The 20,772-nt window shown below is 39.2% G+C and overlaps 1 protein-coding gene across 12 annotated transcripts in view; it reads left to right on the plus strand.

Moving 5' to 3' along the window:
* The window catches only part of MAST2 (microtubule associated serine/threonine kinase 2), a 325,477-nt gene that overhangs the window by 103,456 nt on the left and 201,249 nt on the right, over positions 1 to 20,772 (plus strand). The window contains exon 1 of one of the 12 annotated variants that reach the window (XM_065553754.1): positions 10,515 to 10,770. The exons of 10 other annotated variants lie outside the window; for them this stretch is intronic. In XM_065553754.1, coding sequence (XP_065409826.1) covers positions 10,732 to 10,770 — 39 coding nt within the window. In that variant the 5' untranslated portion in view covers positions 10,515 to 10,731. Of the gene's footprint in view, positions 1 to 10,514; positions 10,771 to 20,772 lie in introns of those variants that run through there. One more of the 12 variants, XM_042845030.2, reaches the window with a different exon arrangement.

Here is a 20,772-nt window from a genome sequence, read left to right on the forward strand (position 1 = left end):
TGGTTCATTGTTAATGTACTGCTTCACCCTGGGGTCTGGTTTCTCAGACTGAAGCTTGGTAAATAGGGGAGGCAGGAAATGCAGAAGAGATTCAGACAAGCTGTCAGGCAAGTTTCCATAGGTTCACTGCCAAGCTTTTCTTTTTCTTAAGCAAAGCAAGTTACTTCACCCCCCTTCCTTGTTTGGATGTCCTGTCAGATGTACAAATTTACTTCAAAAGGGCACATGTTTCAATCTCCAGCAAAGTATACATTAATCAAGTAAAATAAAATAAAAAAAAAAAGTGTAGCTGGAAAGTGAAAGTGAAATGAACAAAGTTTTAAGCTCCCTTTGTTCTTACATAACCACCATCAAGATTTAATGACAAGGTGCTTCTGAAAATAAGATCAGCGGTGGTAATGTCACCTGGATTGTTAGCTGGTAGGCTCTCTGAAAAGGAAATGTTTGCTAACAGGTATAATATTTAAATAAAAGTTGATATACAATATATTTGAGGGTTACGACACCCTAACATGTTATACTCCTTTCAGTTTTAAGTTATTAAAAGAAAATACTGTTCAAAGACCTTGCAAATTATAATTTTGAATTGCAGAACACTAAATTATTTAAGTTAGGAAACAGTTGTTTTCTAAGTTCTTTGCTAATATTGGCATGCAGTAGAAAGCCCTTCATGGCTATATGAAATGAGTTGGTGGTCTTAGCTTAATGGACAGGTGTTCATGTAATAAAAAACACCACAATGAACACGACTGCAGCTACATAAAACCTTTTTTTAATCTAACTCTGCAGATGAGCCAAAACTTGGATAGGCCCTGGATATTAAATGGGCACGTAGAACCTAGAGACAGAGCCCACTATATCAGATTGAAGCTATTGTATTTGTGCAGTTCCTAGTACAATGGGGTCCCAATCCTGCTAAGGGACTTTTGATGCTACCACAGTATAAAATACTAAATGATGATGATGATTGGTGGGAAGTGGGCCAGGATTGCTTCTACCCAAGCCTAAATAGTGGGCTTAGGTCTACAGAGCTGTGAATTTAGTAATGCAGACACCACTAAATTAACTTTAAGATTGCTGTATAGAATGAACAGATCTATGAGCAGTGACATAATCTTAAATGCTGTATTAGGCTGTAAAGTTCTTGCTTTTATGCAGCGTATTTGGCTTTGCTCTAGAAGGCGGTGATACAGATCACATTGTATGGCAGGGTCCTGTGACAGACTCAGGGGATCCTATTAAATAATTCATCATTCGTTCTTCTTTTTCATAAACACTTTAGTTCTTTCTTAACTAAACAGCGAAATGAAAAATAAAGCTTTCCTGTAATGTTAGGAGCCTGATTTCTGAAATATATACACAGGTCTGGTACAATGTAAAGTATCTGCATTGTGTCTTGCAGTCAGCACGCTGTGTAACATATAGGAGGTAAGTTCATCTAAAAAATTGAGCCTTGGGACCTCCTATTAATATCTTTCAATTCTGTGTATATTTTCCAACAAAATCCTGTCGCTTCCTCTCTATCCGTGAATAGGATGTTGTCCCTGGTGAATGTGGGGTCCTAAGGTATCAGTTTCTGCAGGAATATTTTTTTGTTTAAAAATCTGTTTGCCAAGATTGCACAGACTGCAAAGATAGGTTCCAAATGTGAAGACTCTAGACAGACCGCTCTAGTGCCGCTTCCTGGGCTCACCGTTTTCCCAAGAGTGAAACTGGCAAGATTGGTTTCACTGCTGCTCTTCAGATCCCTACAGCCAGCAGAGTAACTGTAAGATTTGTACTATTCTACTGCTGATTTTTGGGGGGAAACTACAAGCAGCAGCAACAGCAGTAGAGGCAGGCATCAGCATCAAATCTATTCACTGGGGAGGAGGAATTAAAAATAGAGGCTGGAAGGGGAGTTAGAATAGTGGACAGAGTTTGGCAGCAGGTTGGGGGGCAGGGAAAGTAGCTGAGGCTCTAACCTTGGCAGAAGATCCTATTGCGAGAGTCAGGGATCTGGTTTGGGTAAAGAGAAAATTCCTCCCTGTCAACAGGCAGATGATAGAGTGGCGATTCAGATGTATTAGGGACGTACTAGTCAATAGCTGATATGAAAGATGGAGGCCCTGAGCAGGAACTTGAACTTCCTCTCCTTAACATGTGCTGGCATAAAGTGATCTGGGTAATACGCTATGTTGTGCTCCCTTGGCTTCACTGATTGGAGATCCACCTTTTATTTTTCACATTGACCTCTGGCTAGTGGGGTTAGTCCTGCAGGCAAGCAAGCGTTTGGTAAAATTCGAGGTTAAATTGCTTTGTTGCAATTTAATTATGGCTTTCAGGTTTCTGTTCATTTAAAAAAATCTAGTTTATCTATGCCTGTGTTGCTGCTTTTACTCTTCTTCCCTCCTTTTTCTTTTTACATTCCACTTTTTCAGTTCTGTTTTTACAATGTAACTCTTCCTCCATTTTGTTATATTGTGCCCTCTTCCTTCATCCTCTTTCATTCATTCATTTCTCTCCTTCCTTCTTTCACGCCTCAGCAATTTTTCTCCTGTCTTTTCATTCCCCAATCTCATCCCTCTCCTTACTCTCCAAATCCATTCTCCTTTCTGATAATTCAGATTATGCTCCTCATAATCTTAGGCAACAGTGACATGACCTCTGGTTCTCTATATTGTGTAAGGGATAGGTGAGCCCAGCATGGCATTCTGATAAAAAAAAAAAAATTAGCACTGTACAATATCAGTAAAGAACATGCTAAATAGCATAAGAACTGGCTAACTGAAACATCTTAAAAAGTAGTTGTCAATGGGGAATCATCCAAATATGAGTGTTTCTAGTGGGGTTCTGTAGGAATCAGTACTAGGTCTGACATTATTCAACATTTTTTATTAGTGATCTGGAAGTAAATATGAAATCACTGCTGATAGAATTTCTGTATGACACAAAGATTGGGCGAGTGGTAAACAATGAGGAAGACAGCAGACCTACAGAGCAATTTGGATTGTTCGGTAAGCTGGGCCAGCCAAACAAAATACATTTTAATAGAGCTAAATGCAAGATTGTTTATCTAGGAACAAGGAATGCAGGCAATACCTACAGAATGAGGGGGACTGTATTCTGGAAAGCAATGATTGTAAAGGATTTTGGTATCCTAGTGGACAAGCAACTCTGTGTGAGCTCCCAGTGTGATGCTGAGGCAAAAAGAGCTTATGCAACCCTTGGATCTACAAACAGGGGAGTAGTGATTAGGAGAGACAAGGTGACTTGACCTCTGCATGTATCCAGCACTGATGAGAGTTATACTAAAATGGTGCATATTGTTCTAGTGTCCATGGTTTAAAATGCACGTTGAAAAATTGAACAAGATGCAGAAAAGACCCACAAAAATGAATCAAGGACTGGCGAAAATGACTTACAATGAGATGTTTAAGGAGCTCAGTCTGCTTTGTTTGTCAAAAAGAAGATCGAGAGGTAACTTGATTAGTGTATAAGTATCTTCATGGGAAAACATACTGGGTACTAAAGGGCTCTCTATTTGAGGAAGCCATCTGACCGGAAACTGAAGCCAGATAAGTTCAATTAAGAATTATGCACATTTTTTTTTAATAGTGACGGTGTGGTGAATGTGGGAGATATCTATATTATTTTTGATGAATATTATGTGTGCCTGTCTGACTACAGGCACTTGCATCAAAAGAGGCTATTAAGCGGAGCAAGTAGGAAATGAAATAGTGGCTTGAGATAAGACACCTCTGGATAAAGACCTTCAAGGGACTTAGAACAGTTTTTGGGACATTACTTGGGAAAAGGTGACTTCCAGGTTCAGCACAGGTTATGTAGTTGGTATGCCAAGCCTGAGGGCCAGAGATCAAAAGGACACTTAACTGTTAAACTCTCCTTCTCTCTAGTGAGGGATGAGGATTCAGTCTGTCAGAAGGCAGATGGACAGATGTATACCCTGCATGTCGGCTTTGGGGCAGCTACACTTGCCCAGGCTTTGAGGGAATGATGAGCTTTAGGTCAGTCCTAGGCATATGCGGTGGCCTCTTGCTGTTTTAATCATTTTTTCTGATTGCTATGTACCTTTGGATGAAGAAACATTTCATTTGTTTGAAAGAAGTTCTTTTAAGTCATTGCAATCAGCTACTAGTCAGGCTCCCAGAGGGGAGTTTTTTGGAGTTGCCAAATACAATTGGGCCTGTTGTGTTAACACTGTTGCAAGATGGGGGTTGCAACCCAGAGATCCAGTCTGAGTTCGGTGGAGTTAAAAGGGATGAACGAAGTGATGATGCCAGTTGCCTGAACAGTGCTCGCAAGAGGGACTGCAAAGGGTCTAAGGTGCATTTCGCCTTGTAATCATGACCGATGGTGATTAACTGTTAGAACAAACTACCAAGCAAAGTGGGTGTATTCTCCATTTCTGGATGTCTTCATATCAAGGCTGGTTATCTTTCTGGAAGATTTGCTTTAGCCAAACACTAGTTATTGGGCTCAATACAGAAGTCCAATAGGTGAAATTTAAGGAATTGTGATGTAAAAAAGGCAGACTAGACGGTTTAATGGTCTTTTCTGGCCTTAAGATCTATTAACATATAAACTTTACCGGCAATGATTTTGGTGTTTTTTTTTCTTTCAAATCATTGAAAAAGATACAGAATAGAATTGAGCCTTGACACTACCTCTCCCTTTTCCCTTCTAAAGAGGCACACAAAATGGATGCAGTTGTGGGGGCCTATTTCACATGGAGTGTCTCATACTTGGAGTGTAAGCTCTTCTGACAGGGACCATCTTTATGTTATGTGTTAGTACAGCATCTAACAGAATAGGATTTTGTTCCCTGACTGTGACCCCAGGGTGCTACTATGATAGCAATAATCATAGAAAGCCAGTGGTTACGTTCATTGACTTCGTAGTCATACTGAGCAACAGCTGTGCAGGGGTGAGCCTTAAGCACCACAGTCCAAGAACCCCTTCAGTAGGTGAATGAATTGGCTGTGCAAATGCATTTCTGTTGTAATTCATTTCAGTTGAGGTTTTTAAGGTGATCACGACAATTGAAATTGGTTATGCTGACAAGACACCCAGAGTTGAAGATACTAGCTTATTAAACTTACTAACTCCCTTCTCCTCACTCCTAGGTGTTTTCTGTATCCCTAGAAGCGTGCCACTGATCGTACTAAGCTAGACATTAATATTTAAGAGCAAAAACAGCAATAGAAATCCCACAGTATGAACTTGCTTTGTACATTTAATGTTCTATATCTTTTGCATAAGGCAGGAATCCTTTGTCCCTCTCTGGGTTCCCACCTCCTCCTTCTCAATGGCAAAGCACTAGGTTAAACATGGATTCCAGTTCAGGTGACATGATCACATGTCACTGCTAGACTTCATTACCCACTTGCCAGCACACAGGTATACAGGAAGACTTACAAGTAAAACAGAGCCATCTACAGTCAATTGTCCTGGTTAATGGGAGCCATCAAGATTCCAAACCACCATTAATGGCCCACACTTTGCATAATTATAATAGGTCCTCAGAGTTATATTTCATATTTCTAGTTTCTGATACAAGAGTGATACATTTATACAAATAGGATGACCACACTCAGTAGATTATAAGCTTTGTAATGATCCCTTACAAGAGACCTTTTGCATGAAGCATATTTTAGTTACATTATGTTCACACTCATCAGGATACTTTAATAAAATCATATAGAGTGCAATGTCACACCCTTACAATTAGAAAGTTTTCCTAATATCTAACCTATATCTCCCTTGCTGCAATTTAAGCCCATTACTTCTTGTCCTGTGCTCAGTGAAAAGTTTGTCACTTGCCCTTTTGTAACAACCTTTCACATACTTGAAGATTGTTATCATGTCTTCAATCTTCTCTTTTCCAGACTAAACAAACCCAATCTTTCTTCGCAGGTCATGTTTTTAGACCGTTAATAATTTTTGTTGCTGTCTTCTGGACTTTCTCCAATTTGTCCACATCTTTCCTGAATTGCGGTGCCCAGATGAGGCCTTATTAGTGCTGAGTAGAGTGGAAGAATTACTTCTCATATTTCACTGACAGCACTCCAGCTAATGAAGTTGGGGACTGCAGGTAGACTGAGCTATTAGTGAAGGCTAAGAGGAGGGAGCAGCATTTTATTCCAGGCTGGGGGAGACCTGGTCTATATTTAAAAATAAGACTGACCTAGGCTAGCTACATTGCTCAGGGCTGTGTCCTCCTCAGAAGAGAGTTACCAACCACTACTATCCTATGTTTCCAGGATACAGGTGCAGGTGGAGGAGACAGGAGCAGTGTTGGCACTGGTGATGGGGCCCTTTGTAACCATAGCGGTTATATTAAGACTGCCTCTTATAAACTCCCCCTCAAATACCCCTGTTTGTGGTCCCCTGGTTGCTAGCTCCCCTTGGTCGCTTAGCCTCTAGTTTTTAAGGCCTTCTCTCCTAAGTAAGCCCTACCTCTAGTTAATCACACAAGGAGAGGATGATCATAAGGCTGCCTGAGGCTGATCAAAGATGATCAAGGATGATCCAGGAAACAAAGTTTCAAACAGTCCCCAAACACACAATCCCAACTGACCCTGTAATTTTAAATAACCAGAGAGAGAGAGAAAAACACAAACAGCCAAACAAACTCACTCACCTTTAGCAGGGGGCTCTCCATCTCCCCCTCTCAAACGCTCTATGATGTGACTTGATGGAGTTTGTAGGTTTTTTTTTTAGTTTTCTATTTTAAAAACATACGAAATTTCTCTCCCCTTTGTCTCCCCAAATAAAAAGAACATTATAAAAGTTTCAGAGTGAAACACTTAAGTTAGGAAGGCAGTTGAAAGATACCCTGGAGATTTGGATTCAATCTCTGCCTCTGCCATAACGTGTTTATATGATGCTAGGGAAATCACAGGTAACCTTAATTCTGGCATTTAACAACTTTTGAGTGCTTGACTTTGCAGCCTTAATAAAGTTATTTTAACACATTTTTTCTATATAATATTTATTAATGATTTGGAAATTTTGAAGATGGCTTACTTAGGTTAGTCAAGAAGAGAGAAGTCTGAGGAACTGCAGAGAGAGACCTAACAAATCTAGGTGATTGGGCAGCACAGTGGCAGACAAAGTTCACCATTGACAAGTGTTATGTGGTGCACATTAGAAGAAATAATTTGAAGTAAGGGTATGTCTACACTAGGAGCTAGGGGTGTGATTCCCTTACTAGTGTATACATACTTGCGGTAGCTCAATGAGAGCTAGTGCAAATATAAATAGTAGTGTAGCTATGCTGCTGCGGCATGGCTGGGTTGTGCTGAGTATGTACCCAGTGTTTTCAGGCAGGTTTGTACTTGTCATGGCTCAGGTGTACCTCTGCTGCTGCTACCTGTGGTGCTGTGGCAACACTGCTATTTATACTCTTTCCAGCTCAAAGAGAGCTTAGCGCAAGTATGTGTACATGAACAGGGTGTCCTAACCTACCTCGCGTTGTAGACATAGCCTAATCCATGTTGCAGAGTTCTAAATTAACTGTCTAGTCATGATAAAGCTCTGGGTATTAGTGTGCACAGCTCAGTGAAAACCTCTGTTAAGTGATTGGTCACTTAAGTCAACACAAAAATATATTAGGATGAATAAAGAATGATACAAAGTGATGTTGCAAGAATTAGAATGCTACTACACAAATCAGTGGTCTGATCTTACCCAGAATATGGTGTTGAGTTTTGGCCACCCAGTCTCATTAAAGTTATATCAGAAAGAGAAGGTGTCTGGACATGATCAATGAAACCGATTAGAGGCGGGGAAAGACTTCAGTATGAAGATAGATTGAAAATATTGGACCTGTTTAAGTTTTTGAGAGGAGGCAACTAAATGGGGGCATGATATAGAAATATGCAAAAATGAACGAGATGAAGAAGGTATATCAGACACTCCTATTTACCTTTGTCATAATGCAAGAACCAGGGGACAGTCAATGAAATTGAAGATCAACACACACAAAACTGATAAAGTAATACTTTTTTTTCACAACACATAATTGATCTGTAGAACTTATTGCCACAGAATATCATTGAGGTCAAGATGGTACTAGCGTTCAAAAAGGATTAGATGTTTACATAGCTCATGAGAACATCCATAGATACAACAGGTACTATACAAATAAAAACAAAATGGAATTGTAAACCCTTATGCTCAGAGGCATAAATTAACCACCAGCTGACTAGATTAGAAATAAACTTCCCATACAAACTATATATTGCATAAATGTCCATATGAGGTTTCTTGTACCTTTCCACAAAGTACTGGTCGTTATCAGACAGGATAGTGGACTAGCTTGACCACTGGTCTGATCTAGGGTGTCTGTTCCTATGTTCTTGACATTTGGAATAAGCTGTAGATAATTGTAAAGTTCTCAGGAAATACTACAATATTTTAAGGTAATGAGGTTCTGCTTTTCAGTAGAAATTGAATTTGCTTGACACTAATTTTTTAATAGGTGAGGCCACAAAGATTTTGAAATATTTTTCCAACCAACTTTTGTGTGTTGATGAACGCAAGTGCATTTTGTCGTATCTGAAATCCATCATAAATAAGTGTTATTACGTGTAGTATTTAGGATGAAACGTGACTTTTATTTTAACTCTAGGGCTCTGTCTGTGTTCATATTTTACTGTTACTTCTAGTGTCTACTCAATTTAAAATTGAGAAATCTCCCTATCCTTTTCTGTACTTTAACATTATTCATATATATATTTGAAGAAGAGGATACTGTTCCTTTAAAATCAGATGGCCGAGTTGTTTTTACTAGTGCACTGCTTTTACATTGTACAGTATACTCTATGCAAATGAGCTGCCTGCTCAGCCTGTGTGTGGTTCGTTGCCCTGTCGGGTAGCTCACAAAGACTCTGCAGACCTAATTCAGAATTCAGTTGTTTAAAACGGCAGATGGAAGGAGGTGTGGGTGAGATGAGGGTTTATTAGCTCCTCACAATAAAGACCACACTGTCTCTGCAAAGGATCCGAAGAACTCTGGTGAATGAAACTGAGTTGTATCTGCTCTCAGTTCACTTTACAATTATGTGGTTAGCTCATGCAACTCAGTCACTTAGCATAAAGATTAGCTAACGATTTCCATGTAAATATCCATTCTTTTAAGCACCATCAACCTGGGTGCTTTTATTAAGACTTTTCTGGGTTGCAGCTGTCATAATTGTGGGAACAGGAGCTTTTCATCTAGCTGTGAGAGGCAGTTTACAATCACCATTGCTGCATTTGCACACGTTAGGAGGTGTAGCAATGTGATTAAAAGCTGCTCATATACACAGCTGTTTATGAAATCCGAAATTTTCTTTTAAATAACTAGTGGAATCCTTCAGAGGGTGAAGTTGCTGGGTTTTGTTTGCAATATTTATATTAGAAAGTTATAACTGTGCTTTGATCAGGACGCAGAATCTGTTGCCTTCATCTCCTGTTAAAAATTCATGGACTGTTTTTAATTGCTTCTATCTAATATTTTCTATATATTTGGTTAGTTAATTTTTTTAAAAGGCAAACATATAGGACAAGGGTTCTTTAAGAGGTTCATTTATTTTGATATATTCAACCCAGTATCTTTTAGATTTTGACTTTTTATTGAAGTGGTGTTTACAGTAAGTAAGCTCATTTTCACTGTTTATTCTTGAATACACTCTAATGCCTTGCTTTTAAAATGTGATTTTAATATTGCACATGGAAGGATGGAAGCATTTTTGGCCTCGCTGAATTTATATACTTGAAAGTGACTGTGGAAAAAAGAAAGTACAAAACAGGCTGAAAAAGCCTCAGTTGAACTGTGCCTTCTTTCTAACCTGCCACTTATACATGGATGACGAAAAGGGAAGGGCTTCTTATGACAGCTCTGTCAATGATGAATAGATGAATGAATGAATTTTTACATGTTCAGAACTCACAACACGTGTTCCAGGCCCTTCAGCGCATAAAGAGTAGTGAGATCTCAGCATTGAACTAAGACACTAAAGAAAGAAAGCATCGTGCTTGCCGCATTTGAGGAGAAAGAGACCAGCATACTTCATAGATAGCAGAAACAAAAGAATGTGCTACAGTGTCTGAAGACTCTGACATTTGCTTTGTCTGGCCAAAGGAATAAAGGAATTTTGCGTGTTTGGCAAAATAAATTCCTTAGTCTTTATTATCAATTTGTGAAGAATAGTGAATTTTAGTGAAGTAGGACAGGGTGGTTTTGAAAAGGAAATGTGACCTGGATTTGGTGAGCTTATTGTAAACACTACATGAAGGCAAGCTGTTGTAGTTTACTCAGCCTTTTTAACAGATCAAGTAAATTGAAGTTGAGCCAAGACCTAGGGAGAAAAATCTGAATTTCTTTCTTTTTTTGGGCATTTTGTTAGGACGTGGATTATTACTTATTTTTACCTGTACACAAATGTGTGTGGCAAAAACACATTCAAATTTGAAACAGATTTTTCTAATCTTTGCAGCTTTTTAAATGTGATTTGACAGTGCCAGAAAGGAGGCAGACAGAAGTATGAACCACTGACCAGAGACACTGGCTGCAGTTCTTCATGACAGAGGCAAATTAAAGACCATGACTTATTTTTAGAGATTGGGAGAAAAACATTGAAAATAATGGGCTTCTTTGCCAGTTTGTGACAGAGTATCACTAGCCAGAAGCAAGTGAGAGTCAGAAGTAATTTGTAGCCCTGGGAATTTCTGAGTGTTCAAAATATGGATGATTCAAGTATTCTGCGAAGGAGGGGGTTACAGGTAAGCAACATAAATCTCATTAATTTTCTCTTGCTGTCTTCTCTAAAAATGACAACAATCTAGTGAAACAGTTCTATCTGTTTGAGTGGAAATATAAAATTGAAGCTAGAATTACAACAGTTTTCATCAGTTATGTACACTGACTACAAATGGGACTTGGTGATAGAATAGGATTTCTAGTTTATATTAATTATAGTATTTAAATAAAAAATTAGTTTTATTAATACCGTTGATTCAAATTTGTTTTGCATGCAACAAAAGCCAATGTCTAAATTATTTATTTTGTAATGTACACTGGCAGATATTAGTAAATATTTGTAAAAGCTGTAATGTGACTTTTCTTGGCTTGCTTTAAATCAATCATTTCAATTTTCTCTTACTTAGAGATTAAAATTCTCATTTTAATGTGATTTTTAAAAAAGGGGTGCATATTTATTACTTTAAATGTTGAATAATCTACTTGCAGAGTACAAATCTACAGTGTAAATCATGTTTTTGGGGAAAGATTAGAGTAGCGATGGCTGTGATACTTTCAATCACTGCCATTTGCACATTAGCGAGCGATCCTGTTTTTTCTACCTAACATTATGAAATATGTTGCACTTACATATTTAACAGTCTGATCAAGTATAATTTAGAGAAACTTCTACAGCATTACAGCAGACACTATAATGTAGTTTAGTAGATTTGTCCACGTTAATAAAAGATGAACTGGTTTTCACAAACTAAACCAATTGGAAATCACTGAGCCCCAGGCACGTTGTGTAATGTGGATATGAAAGGGCTTCTTTTCTGCCTGTATATTATCGCTCTTTTTTTTGTATTGCAATTCTTAGAAATGTTACACTGTGATACACCTTTTGAGTTAGGAACAAATATTTATTTAGGGAAGCTATTGTTGGTGACTTGTTAAACAAAATAGAGGGAAAATAGTGGGCATAACTTTTTAGCTGTATAGTAAATTATTTTAAATAACAGTTTACATATATAGATGTCTAGCTATCTCACTGACTTTGTTTCAAATAAATTAATGTATTTTTATTACATTAGTCATCTTTCACTGTGTGTTGTCTTTTTAGTAAATGTATGTTTTATTTTCTTTGTATGCCAACATATTCCAAGATTTCTAAAATTCTTGGCTGGTTTGAGATGAAGTATTCTAGTTCTAGTGTGGGGGGATTCTTTGAAATTACTGTATTGGTTTGTATATGCCTTCTCCAAATGATGATGTATTTCATTTATGGCAGACCATAGTTTAACAAAATATAGCCCTAAGATTAAGAGAGCTTGGTTTATAATAAATTTGTAACTCATTTTCAATAACTTACAATCAGTTGAAACCTGGTAGTCAACAAGAATGCATGTGAACTTGCAATTGCAAACCTGTTCCTGACAACAAATTCATCAACAATATTTGATTCTTGTATTCTGATTGTTTAGAGCTTTCTCAAACCAGTTATTTTTCTGTAATATGTCTGTTGAGTTACTTTTAAAAGGCTGCTCAGAATAACAGATCATGTTTTTTCATTTAGTTGGTATTGTACTATTATTCTAACATATCTGAGAATACTAATGTATCAGTAAATATATTTTACATACAAAGCATTGAGGAATAGAAATACTTTTCTCTTTGCTTTTGTAAAATTATTATTTTATTCTTAAATATTCTGTATTCTGTGTTGTCCTATAAATTCAACAGAAATAACTCTTACATAATGAAAATATTTGTCCAAACTCAAATGAGTCAGCTAATTTAATAGTTTTCCTTTTTATAAGGAAGGGTTTGACCCAGAAACATCAATGGTAGAGCTGGTCTGCAATGGAAATATGAAAATTGAGCTGAGGAAAAAGATATCTGCTAAATACTTCCACTAACCAGGTTAAGGGACATTCAGCAAATTAATATGTAGGTCTATGGTAACTTTTAAAAATTCTTTATAGCTCCTGCCAAGTTTGTGTTCAGTATCAATGCCTCAGAATTCATCAGACAGTGTTTAGCGTATCATGTGACTTTCACTTTCCATTTATAAATTATTTTTATTTTCCATTTATACTTTTAAAATTTTACTACATCAAATAATAAAGGTACTTTTGAAAATGGCATCCCATTTTTACAGGTTCTCTCATCCCCATCTTATAAGACCAGATCCCTTATGGATCAACTCAGAATGCCCGTGGAATTATTCAGTATCTGTAGACTGTCCCTGAATGATGCACTTTGGGACGTCAGCAATGAACCTGGAATTGACCTGTAGACCTTACATGATCTGTAAAGCATTTACATACATGCGCACACACAGAGTCTGTGTCAAATATCAACCACGGCCTGTTTTTTCTAGCCACTCAGTACGTAATTCTGTGGTTGGCTCTTTTCTTTGATTTCTTTTGCAGGTCTCCATTAAGGCTCACATTTCATTGTTAGCTTACCCTGTTCTGTCTACTATTGGTAAATTGCAGCATGTATGATATTTACCATCGTCCATGAAAAGTCCAGTAATACTTAGGAGCAGTATGGTTAGTATTTTTTGGTTTTGTTCCAGGAGGTGATACATTCAAGTTGTACAGGAGGGATTAGGCTGTATACCAACTGTTGACACTGCAATATAATATTAGAGGACTATTTCTTTGTTTAAAGGTAACATACTTTGGATGAAACATTAAATCAAGATCACACCCTAATAATGAGTTACCTAGGAAGCTTGTGGAATCTGTGTCAGTAAACATTCTAAAGAACAGGTTAGACAAACATCTGTCAGGGATGGTCTAGGTATACTTAATCCTGCCTGTGTGTGTGTGTGTGTGTGATGAACTAGAAGAACTCTTGGCCTTATGCTAACTAGAAGAACTCTTGGTCAAAACTCTTCCTTTTGGCCCTATGTCTGTATGGGAATCTGACAGGTATTGAAAGAGGCAAGAAGCTGAGATCCTCTTGGAGTCACTGAAACTTCGGTGTTAGCAATGTTTCTAAAGATGTTTTTCTTTTTCTTGGTGCCTGTGTTTGAAATGTAAGAGTGAGTTTAGTGTCTCCTTAAAGTCGAGGGAGATGAGCAATATTATAGATGTCTAATAGAAATGTGTTTAAACTAAATAAGTTAGTGTGCACTGAAACTGTACCAGTAACTATGAAGATGTGGCAAAATATCCTCTTAGTAATAGAATCATATCAGTAAGTGAAAAAACACAATCAGATTGTATAATAGAAGGTGGAAGGACAAATAGGTGAAGGTCCCTTTTGTGAACTTCGATCATTTATGCTTCTTGCCATACTGATGTATGTGCTGATTAGATTTCAGACTGAGATTATTGGCACATAAGAATATTATTTGAACGGTGGTCACAAACTTTAACATTTGGCTTGTTCATTTTTATCTTGCCCCACTAACCTGTTCAGCTCACAGTAGGCACACCTGGTCTTTTGTCTCGATGGCATTTTGTGGTGTTTAACTATACACCTGACTTCCACGACCCAGTTGATTTTTAAATTCCAGTACAGTTTTTCTGCCCTGTCTACTGCAATGAAAGTGCTCCTACCCAAGTTTCTGAATTTTTCCAGCTACCCCACCCTCATGTTTCTTAACTTCTTGGCTACTTTTGACATTTTGATCATAAGCTCCTTCTAGAAATCTTGTCCTAACTTGATTTTCATGAGACTTGCCTTCTAGTTATTCATACCTCTCCGATTGATTGATCATTCATGCATCTTGTTCAGTGGATTGTTCCTCTTTCTTCTGTTTTTGGTGGAGTTTCCACAGAGCTTAGTCCGTGACCGCCTCCTCTTGTCTGTCTACAGTCAATCTCTAGATTATCTGCTCCATTCATGATTGCTTTTGACCTCTTGCTAATGACTTAGAAATGTACCCCTCTCCTTCTGTATCTCATCCTCTTTGACATCTCCTCTAGCCACTGAGTTGAACTTAATATGGGACAAATTGAATTCTTTGTTTTCCCTCTCCCTCCCTTCTGTCACCATCGACTGCACTATCCTCAAGCCTGTAACCTGCATTGGCCCTCTCCTAGTCCCATATCCAAATCTTGCAGTTTTTTCCTACGTATCACTTTCAGGATCCATCATTTCTTTTATAATTATAATTATAATTAATGGAGATATCCCATCTCCTAGAACTGGAAGGGACCTTGAAAGGTCATCGAGTCCAGCCCCCTGCCTTCACTAGCAGGACCAAGTACTGATGTTGCTCCAGATCCCCAAGTGACCCCCTCAAGGATTGAACTCACAACCCTGGGTTTAGCAGGCTAATGCTCAAACCACTGAGCTATCCATCCCCCCAATTCATGGATTTCTCTATTCATGCCACTAAAACTTTCATTCAACATTATCTGCTATCTTGGTGACTGCAGCAACCTCTTGTTCTAGCCTTTCTGACTTTGCCTGCCTCAGTTCCTTTCAGAATGGTGGCTTCTGTCTCACTATTTCAGCTATATTCTCTGTATCAAATTCAAGATTCTGTCCTCATTTACACAACTTGGCCCTTCTCTGTTGAACCATTCTTGTGTCTTATCACATTGCTCCCACCTTCTTCCCTCTGCTAACTGTGCCAGGCTCCATCACCAGCTTGTCCAAATCCCTGAGTACCTTCGCACTTTCTTCCATGCTGCTTCCTATGCATAGAACCTTGAAATAGTTCTTGAAACCACTACCTTGTCCTTCTCCTCAAGACACACACAAATATCTCCTCAAGACACGCTTCTGCTCTGCTGTGATGTCTAAAGTAAATTGCCAGTGATAATGGCAGGGCGGGTGGCCTGTAGGAATTGATATTTATCTACATTAAAATGTGTTTTTATGCAAAACCTGTTAATTTTGCACATGGCTGGTCCCTGTAAAAATATGTTCCTGTTTTAACCTTCATATTGTTGCTCTCTGCTATTCCATCCATTTATTTGTCACATTCACTTGATGTGTCTTGTGTTACATAGTAAACTGTTAAGGGTAGAGACTGACTTTTACAATGTGTTTGTATAGTACTGTTAACAATGAGGCCCCAATCCTGAGTGGGGCCTCTAGGTAGTACTATAATTCAAATAAATAATTATAGTAGAGCACTTTTAAAATATTGGCATATATACACATAAACTGTCTGAAGTTGCGGTATAATAACGTTAGCAAGAGACTAAGATGATGCTGAAAAGGAATGATCAAGTGCAGGAGGAAAGTCACACATTATGCCCAACCTCAGAAAATCAGGTCTGATCAGTCAAGTGGTATCAAGTGGAGTGCCCCAGGAGTTGGTCCTGGGTCTGGTCTCATTAACGATCTGGATGATGGGATGGAGTGCACCCTCAGCAAGTTCGTGAATGACACTAAACTGGCGGGATAGGTAGATATGCTGGAGGGTAGGGATACGGTCCAGAGTGACCTAGACTAGGGGTCGGCAACCTTTCAGAAGTGGTGTGCCGAGTCTTCATTTATTCACTCTAATTTAAGGTTTCGTGTGCCAGTAATACAATACTTCTTTCCCTTTGTTTGTTTTTTAAAATAAAAGAATTTTTTTTCTTCTCTCATCGAGTTAACCTTGTTTGAAGCTGAGGACATCTTGCCTCATTGAAGTCCTCTGAAATAACTTTTAAAGAATTAGGTTATGGCAGGGGGAAGAGGGGAGTTAATTTGCATTAATTGTGAGTGTATTTTTTTAAGCACCTCTTATGAGATCTTTGTATGAGTACTCATTGTTTGTTGAGAAGCCTCTTTGTGAAGCTACTGTGGTTGCAAGCTGTTGGTTTGCTGTTTTTGTCCAGTGCTAAGAATAAAAGATTAAATCACTTACTGATATGATTCTCTCTATTACTAAGAGGATATTTTGCCACATCTTCATAGTTACTGGTACAGTTTCAGTGCACGCTAACTTATTTAGTTTAAACACATTTCTATTAGACAGCTATAATATTGCTCATCTCCCTCGACTTTGAGGAGACACTAAACTCACTCTTACATTTCAAACACAGGCAACAAGAAAAAGAAAAACATCTTTAGAAACATTGCTAACACCAGAAGTTTCAGTGACTCCAAGAGAATCTCAGCTTCTTGCCTCTTTCAATACCTGTCAGATTCTCATACAGACATAGGGCCAAAAGGAAGAGTTTTGGCCAAGAGTTCTTCTAGTTAGTATAAGGCCAAGAGTAGTTCTTCTAGTTCACACACACACACTCACTCCCTCCCTCCCTCCCTCCCTCCCTACTCACCAACCTACCTAGACCAGGGGTTGGCAACCTTTCAGAAGTGGTGTGCCGAGTCTTCATTTATTCACTCTAATTTAAGGTTTCGCGTGCCAATAATAAATTTTAATGTTTTTAGAAGGTCTCTTTCTATAAGTCTATAATATATAACTAAACTATTGTATGTAAAGTAAATAAGGTTTTTAAAATGTTTAAGAAGCTTTATTTAAAATTAAATTAAAATGCAGAGCCCCCCGGACTGATGGCCAGGACCCGGGCAGCATGAGTGCCACTGAAAATCAGCTTGTGTGCCACCTTCGGTATGCGTGCCATAGGTTGCCTACCCCCGCTGTAACCATTTAGTTATTTAACGGGAGGAATTTCACATTACAAGGAACTTAGAAAAAATAAATATTTAACAGAGAAATTTGTCTGGCCAGTCCTGTTACATTTTATTTTTTTATTATTTAAGACATTTGTTTTAACAAGCCTCACTTACTTAATATCAACCTCAAGAGTACCAGGAGCTAAACAGAAACTAGAAGACCAGTGCCCTGCTGAAACAGCACCATTCTTAGTGATATAGAGCTGTATCGAGAACGTAACATGGTAGGAGGAGACGTGGAAGGACAATAGTGCTGTTATTTCATTAGGCATACATATGGTTTTTGTTCAGCTACTGGTACACTTATGGGTGATATAAATAAGTTTTGTTAAAACACAAATATCTGATCGGTCTGGTTATTTGCTACAGGTGTGTTTGAACAAGTGACTTCAGTTTTCCAACAAAAACCTTATGCTGAGCCAGTTATTTGACCTGAATTCTTTTCAACTCTTGTGTGAAGAGATGAAATGCAAGTGACCAATTCTATTACTTGGGGAAGAAATTTTATCATATTAGCAACTCTACATTAAATAGTAGAGGTTATTTTAAGTATGTGCATCTTTATGTAAAAAAGTAGAAGCTGGTAAAAGAGGTATTTTTTTTCTGTCTTTTCTCCTACATCTGAGTAGTTAGTGTCTACCAGCATGATTGGCTTATTTGTTGCCAGAAGGACATAATTAACAGTCTTCAATGCCCTCAGCATTCTCTTGGATTGCTGTGAAGATAGAATGGCTTTCATTCTTCTTCTGAGCCATACAGGATGCATCACGTCTATTCATGTCTCCTCAGATCTACTTGCTCAGTGCCAGAAATCCCAAGTCTACAACAGAAGCCATTTCTCACACCTAACATAATGTGCTGCCACCATGCTACAAGGATAGCTTTTTAATTTGCTTACCTTTAATGGTGTTCACTACATAAGCAATCCCACTTGCCACTTTAATGAGAGAAAAATGTCCTGCAGTGAGGCGCATATATTTTGCTTAGTAAAACTGATGCCTAGAGGTTGAAATTGGTTAATAATCTTCAGTTCTCTTATGTCTGCTGATTATACTAGAGGTACTGAAGAGACAACCATATTAAAAGATAGTTGAAAGGTAGTGATTGTTTTAATAGGTAATTAATTAAAACATGACACGTGAAAAATTACCAATATTGACCTGGAGCAGATATTGGCCTCACATTTTATACTTTAGATGATACTTAAGCTGCAGAGATGCATATATTTATCTTAAACTCTGACTGCTATCCAATTAAATAGCAAAAAATATAATGCAGGTCACAGTATTTTTTTATCATGATATATAAAGGAACCTTTTAAATGTTAAAAGTAAATTAGTATGTCAATTTGTAAACATGCAAAAATATTCTCTTCCCACTTTTGATTCATTTTTAATTATTTTATGAAGAGATGATTTTATACAAAAGATAAATACTATTGAGGCTTTTGGAAGTTGGTGAGGTTTTGGAATTACAGGAATGAAGCAAGTTTGTTAGATTATTTTAAGGTTGATAGTTCTAGAATTTTTAGAAGATCATGACTTTATAATACGTAGTATTTTGGAAGCTGGCATGTGTCTGAAAAATCAGAGGACAGCTAAGTAGAAGTTTGAAATGGTGTATTGTTCTCTACTTGTCCAAAGTGTGTCATGCTGGAACAACTCCTCTTGCTTCGGCGAGGCATTTTTCAGCTTAGTTTATTAGTTTTAGTTTTAGTAGTAGTGTAAATAGTATTAGGGTAGATAGACCCCCTCGCTTCCTGTAGAGGGGCTCCCTACGCTCCTTGGGTTGGGTATGTCCCGGGCTTCAAACCCTGCGCCTCCTGCAGGAAGCCTGTGCAGGTGAGCTACCCACACTCCAGTTATCTGAAGTGTCTGGGAGAGGCTCATGTATGAGAGCATTGTTAAATCGGAGCCAAGTCAGTTGGATTCAGCACTGAGTACCTCAGCATTGGTGTGAAGCGCCCCTCCGTCATCATGTGTTTCTTGGCACAGTTCTCAGTCTCTGGTGCTGAGAAAGAAACATAAGAAGCAATGGTCCAAGAGGGGACACTCCCCAGTACTGAGAAAGGACAAATAAAGGGAGTGCAGCGGCCTGCAACTTGCGTTGGGTCACTCCTCCACCTCTGGTACCCTAGCGGTACCGTCAATTCCGCCCTGCTCACCGGTTCCATTGAGACTGGTGTGGGACCACCTGCCAACGCCAGGGGGGAGTCATGGCGCCAGCAGAATTGTGGTGCCTTCCACCTGGAGGCCTTTGCAGCAGTTAGGAACCTACTGTCACTTCCGGTACTGCCACCCCTGATGGGACAACATCTGTCTCCAATGAGTGTGATGAGCAAAAGGGAACATGGGGCTCTGAGCTCTTACCTGGCACCGGGGACCTCGGTACCAACCAGAGGCCAACAAACCCTCCTGTCGTCAATGAGATCTTCCCCAATCGGCACTGATCCCTGGACCCTTGACATCGACTGGCCGAAGTGGTACTGCTCCCCCATGGTCACCTCAGGAGGACTCTTTTTTGGAGTTGGAGGTCGAGCCCTGAGCCCAGCCAAAGAGCCACGGCTGCTGCCCATCCTACATCCCACCAGATTCCAGTGAGGGTCCACTCGCTGATACCTAGCCTGGAGGACAGTGGCTTGTGCAGGTCCAGTGGCTGTTCTGGAATTCATGGGGCTTTCCCTGGTACTGAGACCACCATCCAATTGTTCCTACTTGGTGGTGTCCAAGAGGAGGGCCCTTCCACCACACCATTTGGCACCCAAGCTGGACTCTGGCACTAAGCACGGTACCAACATGCAAGATTTGAGGCCTGGGGGTCATGATCGAGGCTGAAGAAGTGGAGGAAGCCCCCCAACCAGTTCCGGTCTCTTCATCCTCCTCCCCGGATGAGTGACTCGGTGCCACAAGCTGACTTTAGAGCCCATAAATAGCTTCTAAAAAGGGTAGCTGCTAACCTGGGGCTGGAGGTGGAAGTACTCAAGAAGTCAGCGAATAGTCTCATTGACATTTTGGCCGCATCAGCCCCATCCAAGGTTGCCCTATCCTTTAACAAGGCTGTTATGGGTCCGGTCAGGTCCCTATGGTAAATTCTATCTTCTCTCCCTCCCACTTCAAAGAGGGCAGAGAAGAAATACTAAGTGCTAGCCAAGGGGTACAAATACTTGTATTCTCACCCTTCTCCCGGGTCCCTTGTGGTCACAGCGGCCAATAAGAGGGGCAGGTGAGGTCAGGCAGGCACTACCCCTAAGCAGAAGGACGTAAAGAAGTTAGACCTGTGCGGCAGAAAAATGTATTTGCTGGATGGGTTACAGTTTCATATTTCCAACCAACAAGCCCTGCTTGAGAGGTAGAGTACAATATGTGGGACTCTATGGGCAAGCTTAAGGACTTACTGCCTCAGGCCTCCAGACAAGAGTTTTCCGCCCTGATAGAGGAGGGGAACAC

Source organism: Chrysemys picta, chromosome 8 (genome assembly GCF_011386835.1).
Source record: "Chrysemys picta bellii isolate R12L10 chromosome 8, ASM1138683v2, whole genome shotgun sequence".
NCBI classification, from domain to species: domain Eukaryota; kingdom Metazoa; phylum Chordata; order Testudines; family Emydidae; genus Chrysemys; species Chrysemys picta.